We start from the raw sequence: 9145 nt of genomic DNA, 5'->3' as shown, positions 1-9145 counted from the left end.
TGAAAATCAACTATAAGTTGTTCCCATCTATAGTTTGTTAACACTATCCATCCAGATGCTCTATAAATACCGTTGAAAGGGAACCAGAGACTGAACACACTTGATCGACGATGTCTCTCTCTTTCAAGATATTTCTTCTTTGTTTAGTTTGCTGTGCTTCTGGTTGCTTCGGAGATGCAACACAAATTTCAACATTAGTTGTAGATGGATCCAAAGGTTCAGGGAGACAAATTCCAGATACATTTTTTGGAGCATTTTTTGAGGTAACTTAACACACCTTAGAAATGAAGTTTTAAATCATTGGATGAGTTAAACTGAACCAACTCTTCATGCAGGAGATTAATCATGCTGGCGCAGGGGGATTGTGGGCGGAACTTGTGAGGAACAGAGGTTCATTTTATAAGTTAAATTTTGTATTAATGTTCTAAGGAATGAACGATGTTAGAACATTTTTAAGGAAAGTTAATGTTTTTGTTTATAATAAATTCAACTTTCAGGATTTGAGGCTGGAGGCCCCAGTGTTCCTTCGAATATTTATCCCTGGTCAATTATTGGAAATGATTCAACCATTCACGTATCAACTGATCGTACCTCTTGTTTTGAGCGTAACAAAGTTGCATTACGTATGGAGGTTCTTTGCAATGGACCCAAATCTTGCCCACCTGGTGGCGTTGGCATCTCTAACCCTGGTTATTGGGGCATGGTGAGTAATGTCACATTTCTTTATAAGATATGTGAGTTCAACATATATAAATGTTATTTCTCATCATTTCTAATCTTCATAAATCAGAACATCGAGAAGGGGCACAAGTACAGAGTAGTCTTCTTTGTTAGAGCACTTGGTCCAATTGATCTAGATGTTTCATTGGTGGGGTCGGATAATGGTGTGAAATTGGCTTCAAAGAACATCAAGTAAGTTGCTTTAATTAGAACAAACTAATTAAACTGTAGTCATAAAATTAATTGACTGTTTATTTATGGTTCTTTGCAGGGCATTTGAACTTTATGTTTCAACGTGGAGAAAGATTGAGACCATACTGGAAGCCAAGGATACGAATCATAATGCAAGTCTTCAAATAACAACAAGCTCCAGAGGGGTTGTATGGTTAGACCAAGTGTCAGCTATGCCTATGGACACATACAAGGTCCTAATTCACAATTATTAGCAATGTATATTTTTTTTAAAATTAATTTATCTTAACTCCATTTCTTCGTTAATCTTCTCCTTGCACAGGGTCATGGTTTCCGGAAGGACCTATTTCAAATGGTGGCAGACCTCAAACCAAAATTTTTCAGATTCCCAGGTGTGTTATTTTGAAAGTTAGGTTCGATTTGTAACATATTCTAGGCCTGAGAAATACCCTGCAACTAACTAAATGGTCGAGTTCATTTTAATAGCTGTAATCAAATTTCTAGGCATCCGTTTATTTTCTGAGATTTTGATCATGTAATTATTAAAAAGATCATCTTAGAATGAACACTGTTCTGACCTTGTCACATTGATAGGGGGCTGTTACGTTGAAGGAGAATATCTAAGGAATGCATTTCGGTGGAAAGAAACAGTTGGGCCTTGGGAGGAGAGACCAGGACACTTTGATGATGTTTGGAAGTATTGGACTGACGATGGATTTGGTTATTTTGAGGGCCTCCAAGTCTGATTTTTTCTCTTCTGCAAAATGATCAAATTTTCTTTTTCTTTTTCTTTTTTTTTACATAATTGCAAAATCTAATTATATTTGTTTGTTCAACAGTTGTCCGAGGACCTTGGTGCATTGCCAGTCTGGGTTTTTAACGCTGGTATATTTTGCATTCTTAAGTATAATTCATTGAAGCTTTATTAAGATTTCACTTTTTCAAAATTATTATTTTACTAGCAATAATTGTTCTAAACATTTTCTGCATTTCTAATTCATCAAATATCTTGTTTAGGTCTCAGCCTTAACGATGAAGTTAATACATCTGCCATCGCACCTTTTGTGCAAGTATAGTTCTCTTCTATTTTTCCTTTTATCTTTATTATTCTTTAAATTAGTATTTGTCTTTTTTAATTTTTACTATTTCCTTAATGCCTCTCCATTCATTAACAGGAAGCTCTAGATGGTATTGAGTTTGCAAGAGGTTCCCCGAAATCAACATGGGGATCTCTCAGAGCTGCCATGGGACATCCTAAACCATTTGACTTGAGAATTGTTGCCATTGGAAATGAAAACTGTGGCATGTTTAACTATCAAGGTACGTAGCTAGTTAAAATGATTCCAAACTATTAATGGAACATCAACTTGTTTAATTAATTTCTTTTTATTGCCCTTTTTGTTTGATCAGGAAACTATCTCAAGTTCTACGCTGCTATCAAAAGTGCTTATCCAGATATGCAAATTATTTCAAATTGTGATGGTTCTCAAAACCCGTTAGATCACCCGGCCGATCTCTATGATTTCCATGTAACGTCTCAAAATATGCGTGTAACTCTTGATTTTTTGGTTTCAAACATATTAATTTTCGTATTGTTGTTTATGCTTTTCACATTAGATTTATACAAATGCGAAGGACATGTTTTCCAAGTATACCAAGTTCGATAACGCACCACGATCTGGTCCAAAGGTTTGGTTACTTAAATGTTTGTGGAGTACATATATTGCATCTATTTATATATAAATAAACACTCAACTTTGAATAAAAATAATTCACAGGCGTTTGTTAGTGAATATGCTGTTTGGAAGAAAGATGCTGGAGATGGAAGCCTCTTGTCAGCTGTGGCTGAAGCTGCATTCCTCATTGGACTCGAAAAAAACAGGTACTTGTTCCATATATTTCACATCAACTTGGTGTTGCTAATTTGAGTTAACCCTAATCACATATCTTTGAATTTATATCTTTTCTCTTATCTTTCAGTGATGTCGTCCACATGGTCAGCTATGCACCACTCTTTGTAAACTCAAACAACAGGATGTAATTTTCTTGTACTTAAATTTTATTGTTTATCTTATTTATTATAATTTATGATGCCTATAGACTGAGACGTTCATTTCTGTCACTGTAGGTGGACACCAGATGCAATTGTTTTCGACTCTTATCAGCACTATGGAACTCCAAGTTATTGGCTTCAACATCTTTTTATAGAATCAAGTGGAGCAACTTTCCTCAATTCAACACTTGAAACTTCTTCTAACTCTCTTGTGGCCTCTGCAATTGAGTACACATCTTCTCAAGATAAGAAGAATTACATCAGAATAAAGGTAATTCATTATCTCTAATTTTTCTTAAGAATCAATGTTAAGTTAAATTTAACATTCTTCCTAAGTAGGCTATTTACTTTAACATTTGCAGGTCGTAAACTTTGGAAGTGACACCGAGAAGTTTAGAATTTCTATAAATGGATTAAGTTCAAAAGTCCAGCAATCCGGGTCCACAAAAATAGTATTAACATCCTCTAATGTAATGGACGAAAACTCCTTTTCTCAGCCAAACAAGGTAAATATTGATTTTTTTTCCTCTTATTATTATATATTAAAAATATCTCATTTGGTTCATTTTAAATGTAGATTGTGCCACAACGAGCTTCACTCGAAAATGCAAGCGAGGACGTGAACGTCGAACTTCTTCCTTATTCTGTTACATCATTTGATCTATTGACGTAGATAATAGAGTAATATTTCTGTAAATAAATGAGATGGAAATTTAGAAATATATATCTATTCTCAATAAGTTCTCTTGCTGTTTATATCTTGAAAATATTTAATATTCATTTGCGATTCATATCCATACATCACATTACATGACTCGTGTGTGCTAAGTAACTTCTATTGTATATAATTTACCAGTGAATTAAAGCTGTGTTTCGATTTTATTTTTGTATATTTGAAATTTGACAATGGTTACAGATTTAAAATATTGCAAGGCGTTGCATCTCAAGGTCCCATGCATACTTAAATCCTGGAAATATTTTGCAAAACAAATTTCGGGAAATCAAACTGTGTAATATATGGTCTGTATTTTGAATAAGAAATAAAATAAAAAAGAAAAAACTACGAGGAGAAATAATAAAATAGATATATTATTCAAATAAATAAAAGAAGAAATAAAACAAAAGCATCTTTTTATTTGAATAAATTATTTATAATGATTATAATATTTTTACTGATAATTTCTTTTTATGTTTATTTTTCTAAATAAAAATATATTTAACTTTTTTATATGTATATTTACTTTCTCCAAAGAGAGGTATCGGGAGGGATCGGTAAAGGAGTAAGAAGAAAAGAGTAATAGAAAGAATTATAAGTTAAAGATTATTATATACATACATATATATATATATATATATATATATATATATATGTATGTATGTATGTATGTATATTATATTTAATCTGTAATTATTAACATTTGTAAGTAGTAAATTTCACTTAACTTTTAATGTATATTTGGATTAAAGACTTGAACGAAGTATTCTTCCACATTTCATTACATCATTTGATTTATTGAAGTTGATGACATTAAAATATTTTTACAAAATAAATGACATGGAAATTTTAGAAATGTATTTCTACTCTCAATAAATAAATTTGATACAATTTTCCTTTATGTTAATATCTATTGGTTCTTTTTTTATTTTTTTCATTGAAAATCTTTAATATTTATTTGCAATTTAGATTATGAGGTAAAGATTATTTAAAAATGAATTATTAAAGATAAATATAATTATAGTTCTTCAAACATTATATAAATGACATGAGTCACTGACGTAAGTTATATTATTATAAATGATATATAATTTATAAAATGTCTTATGCTCATTACTTTGGAAGAAAAATGAGAGTTTAATTTTAATAAATTATATGATAATTTTTTTTTTTTGAGAAGCATCAAATTCTTCTAGTAATTAATGGATATGAGTTTCAAAATCATCTTAAACTTGAAAAATTCTTTTCTTTACAATTATAAAGTCTCTTAAAGAATGTCAAGAAATAAGGTTCAACAAGAGAATACTTCACTTAGAGTTTAGAGTTTCTCTTACCGATGATGCTATACTAACTGAATTACTAGAAGATTATTATGATTATTTTATTTGTTGTATCAGTAACATCAAGAAAAAATCCTTATAATATTGTGATAAGTTTATATTTTATAGCTTATTTTTACATATTTAATGCTTGCTTGATGAAGATTTTGTATTGTTTTTTTATTAATTATTACAATTTAGTATGAATCAATTATCAACGAATTACAGAAGTATTTTAGTCACAATTAAAAAAATATTATGAAAAGTAAAGCTACGTTTAATAATCACAAGATCTAATTACTAACAATGAATTACAGAAGTATTTTAGTCATAATTAAAGAAAATGTTATGAAAAATAGAACTACGCTTAGCATCCAAGAGGGCTTCGACAACAAATACAACCATGCTTAGTATTTAACATAGAAGTGCTTCCTAGACATGTTTATAGGTATACAAAATTTTCATTATTAATAGTTTTTTCTTTCCTTTTCTTATACTTATTGATAATATTATTTTCTATTGAGTTCTCTCTATCTTTTATCTCTTTATTCTTTTTGAGTCACTGTAAGTTTGATATCTTACAAAATATATTCGCTCTCAGATTTAGTTAATAACAACTTCTATCTTTACTTGCACATTTGCTCAGTATCTAATTCTCCATACCCATCTGTATTACATATATTTTAGTTAACTCAATTATAATTTTCATGCATTTTATGAATTAATAAAAAAAAACATTAAAGTGTTTTTTACCGTATCCAAAAACTATCAAAGGGTAAAAATAACCCGTTTACCTTGGAGCTTTGATACAATGACATTTGTCTTTCAACACTACAAGTATGCATAGAGGTGTTTTATCTAAAAATTAAACAAATTTGTAAGACATGACCCATTTAGGGATTTGGTGAAAAAAATAGTTAATTGTCTTTGATAAATTAATAATTCTCTTTATCCTCTTGTACGCGTTGCCACCCTTCAATTCCTTGTTCCAAAACCTTTATCACATCACTTCTCAATCTTCTCCAATTGAGCTCTTCATGAATAATGGCGTTGCTGTTAGTAAGATTGTATTCTTAGTGATGATGTGAGAGCACTTCATCTTTAGTAGCAAATTATTAAAATATAAATCATTTAATAACTGCTACTTGACGTAAATTATATTTGAGTACGTGTCATTTTATTATTAACTCAACATGGACGGATAAAAATTACCATAGAAACTACCATAATATTGCTAAGAATTTATATATTAAGAATAATTTTGATTACAAAATTATGAGAATATTAAATTTGAATTATAAAACTAGTCAAAATTAGAAGTTTGGTGATAGTCATATGAGCACTTAAAATAATCATGCATTTTTTTAATCTTAATTGTTAAACTAAAATATAATGCTTTATTTTTAGTATTCACATTCTCACAGTCAGCAAGTGTTCTTATATCATATATATATATATATATATATATATATATATATATATACACACACACACGAAATAATAAATGGTACAAAACAAAAATTGACCAAAATGGTGTAATCAAAGCCCACTTTAATTCTTGTATAACTACTACTGACTATTATTTTTTGATTTAACATGTGAGTTCATAAAAATATTAGAAAAAACTGTAGATTCTCCACAGAACATTCTTGAGATAGAAAAAGAAGATAACACAGTTACTACACAAGAATTAGTGTTGAAATTCCAAAACCGAAGAAAAAACTATAATAATTGTCTAAAGACAATCATAAATAAAACTATATGAAAAATTTACAATACATTTTTCTTTTAATCACTCTATGGCCCCAGTATATCCATATTTTCCAAAGTAACTACCTGATTTCACGACACTTTAAAACACAAGTATAAAGAAAAAAGTATACTTTATTTCAACTAAATGCAAAAGAAAAAATGTGTGACGTGGTCAAAATTTATATTGAAAATTTTCACACCAAATAGTAAAGTATATACACACACACTATTCATTAAATATTATACCCATTCTCAGCCTAATCATGTGGCAAGAATAACCTGCTAAATTAAATATTATATGTAAAGCCAATATAAGTTTAACCAATAAAAAGAAAGGAAAAAAAAAAGAAGAACTGAATAATTTTTACCATGTATAGTTTAGAAGCAGAGTCTTCTCTTACAGGCCTGAAAAGGCAGTGTGTACAAACATCCTAATTCTCTAACAATCTCTTCAATCAAATCCCTGTAGATATAATCCTGCAAAGCCAACCCAATTCTTCCAAGCTCTCGCTTTTCTCCCCATGCAACGTCCCTACACACTTCCTCTACACTTTTTGTCATGGCTTTGCTACTCCACATTACTGAATGATCTTCGTCGCTCAACTTCTTATTTACCAACTCGCTCGTCATTCTCTCGTAGATATAATTGTTGCTGATTTCTTCCTCTCCTGGTTTCTTCAGTAACTGCTGCTTTTGTTGTTGCATTCGCGCTGTGCACAAAAATGCCACATCCACATTAATGATATTAACTATCACCAATTATACATACACAAGTGATGTGATAGTTATTGAATATTCTGTACTCCAATGCATATTTTAAATTAGGTAGACTGTTGAATTAAATTGTTGGTATGCCTTTAAATTTAATTTTAAACTTAACTCCAAAAGCTAACTTATAAGATAAGCATTCTCTTAATTTTTACTAGTTTTACTTTAGTTATATATATTTAAAATTATCATGAGATTTCATGAACACACGCTTTTAACTTTCAAGATTAAACATTTAAAACGTAGAAATTATATGACTATTTTTTTAATATTGTACTAAAGAGGTGACAAGGCCAGGTAAATTTTGTTGAAAAAACCACAAAAATCAAGTTAACTGCATTGAAAAAATTAGAAGGCTAATTTTCTTTTTACAGATAAGAGTAGCCTAATACTTAGATCTATGATGGGTTTTAATAGTATATTAAAAAATAGTTAAACCTATCTCAACTCTAAAGGTTAAATTTTAAGATAAAAATTATTTAACTTTAACAAGTTCTACTTTCACTATATCTTTAATTGAGATATATGAAACCTAAAGGTTACAGCCAATAGAAAATATAAGGGTTTTTATTTGTGTTTCTTCTCTAATAAAAAAAAAATTGAAGATAACTACATAGTTATATAATCTAAAAAGCTAAACATAGTGTGAAAAAAAAATGACATTTTTTATAAGTTAGAAAGAGTACATTTTTAAAAATTATAAAGAGCTATGTCTTTCAAAATAAATAGAGCCTGTCAAAACACATACTTAATTAGACCCAATAACACGGATAAAATATTTTCACATAAATTAACTAAAAAACTATACCAACTGTTTTCAATTTAGCAATATGATTGTGCATGTTATATCTTTGATATAGCTATATATATTTTTAAATTTATTTGGAATATACGCCATGCATCCTTTTCAAATTATTTATCACTTTAAAAAAATAATTTCGTTTGAAATTTATTACTCTAGAAAATTAAAAAAGTGTTTCTAAAATATTCTTATTTATTGGTATTTAAATATTATACAAAGCACATTAATTCTTTTAATAAGAGCATTTAAGTTAAAAGTAATAATTTTGTCATAATAATTGGTGTAATTAAACTTTTTAAAGAAATACGTGCGTTACCTTAAATTACATAGTATTTTGAAATAGGAGTAGTATGTTATTAGTGTAGATAAGTGTAGATATTTAATGGGCATTTTGTAAGGAACAGGCACAACGGTATCGTTGGAAAAGCAGTGAGCGAAGACAATGTATTGGTGAAGCCACCACGCGCATGAATGCACCTGAGGCAGTGCAGTACCGTTGTTGAGAGGAGGGTGGTGGGGTGGGGTTCAAAATTAACAAATCCCTGAAAAAGTGGGTTTCTGCATGCCCAGTGGCAGGTAAAGCTCCAAAGGTAGCTCTCTTCTTTTCTTTCTCCCCTCCCTCCTTTTTCTTTTTAACATCTTTTGACTGCCTCAACTCATGAGGCATAGTCACTAGGGTACAATTTGTGGTCCAACATCCATCCACCAAAGTACCACAATTTATTAGTTTCTTATCATTATGGATCACAGCTAAAGGAGAGTTTGGGCTTCTTTAATTTTGGTTTCTAGGGAGAAACTTTTAGTAATAGTGGGAAGAGAATATG

The 9145-nt window shown here is 29.7% G+C and overlaps 1 protein-coding gene across 1 annotated transcript; it reads left to right on the top strand.

The window, feature by feature from the left end:
• The first annotated feature begins 110 nt into the window (after positions 1-110).
• On the top strand, positions 111-8824 carry LOC113862216 (alpha-L-arabinofuranosidase 1-like). The gene is made up of 19 exons (XM_027495321.1): positions 111-263; positions 336-390; positions 498-703; positions 791-912; positions 992-1145; positions 1235-1304; positions 1507-1652; positions 1752-1797; positions 1930-1982; positions 2088-2232; positions 2323-2441; positions 2530-2601; positions 2691-2794; positions 2893-2949; positions 3041-3236; positions 3328-3471; positions 3543-3634; positions 8197-8221; positions 8726-8824. The coding sequence occupies exons 1-19, from the start codon at positions 111-113 to the stop codon at positions 8822-8824; spliced, it is 2058 nt and encodes a 685-aa protein (XP_027351122.1).
• The last annotated feature ends 321 nt before the right edge of the window (positions 8825-9145 follow it).

The sequence above is a fragment of the Abrus precatorius genome, unplaced genomic scaffold (assembly GCF_003935025.1).
Source record: "Abrus precatorius isolate BTA unplaced genomic scaffold, Abrus_2018 Scaffold3, whole genome shotgun sequence".
NCBI lineage: Eukaryota > Viridiplantae > Streptophyta > Magnoliopsida > Fabales > Fabaceae > Abrus > Abrus precatorius.
The sequence above is the reverse complement of the archived record's forward strand: the minus strand, read 5'-3'. Positions and strand labels throughout refer to the sequence as shown.

Bases quoted from the DNA above. Each gene is read 5' to 3' on its own strand.
- LOC113862216 (XM_027495321.1), top strand. From the start codon at position 111: ATGTCTCTCTCTTTCAAGATATTTCTTCTTTGTTTAGTTTGCTGTGCT. The intron at 3,472-3,542 runs GTAAATATTGAT...TTTTAAATGTAG, and splicing joins CCTTTTCTCAGCCAAACAAG to ATTGTGCCACAACGAGCTTC. The intron at 8,222-8,725 runs AAGAGCTATGTC...TGTAAGGAACAG, and splicing joins GTACATTTTTAAAAATTATA to GCACAACGGTATCGTTGGAA.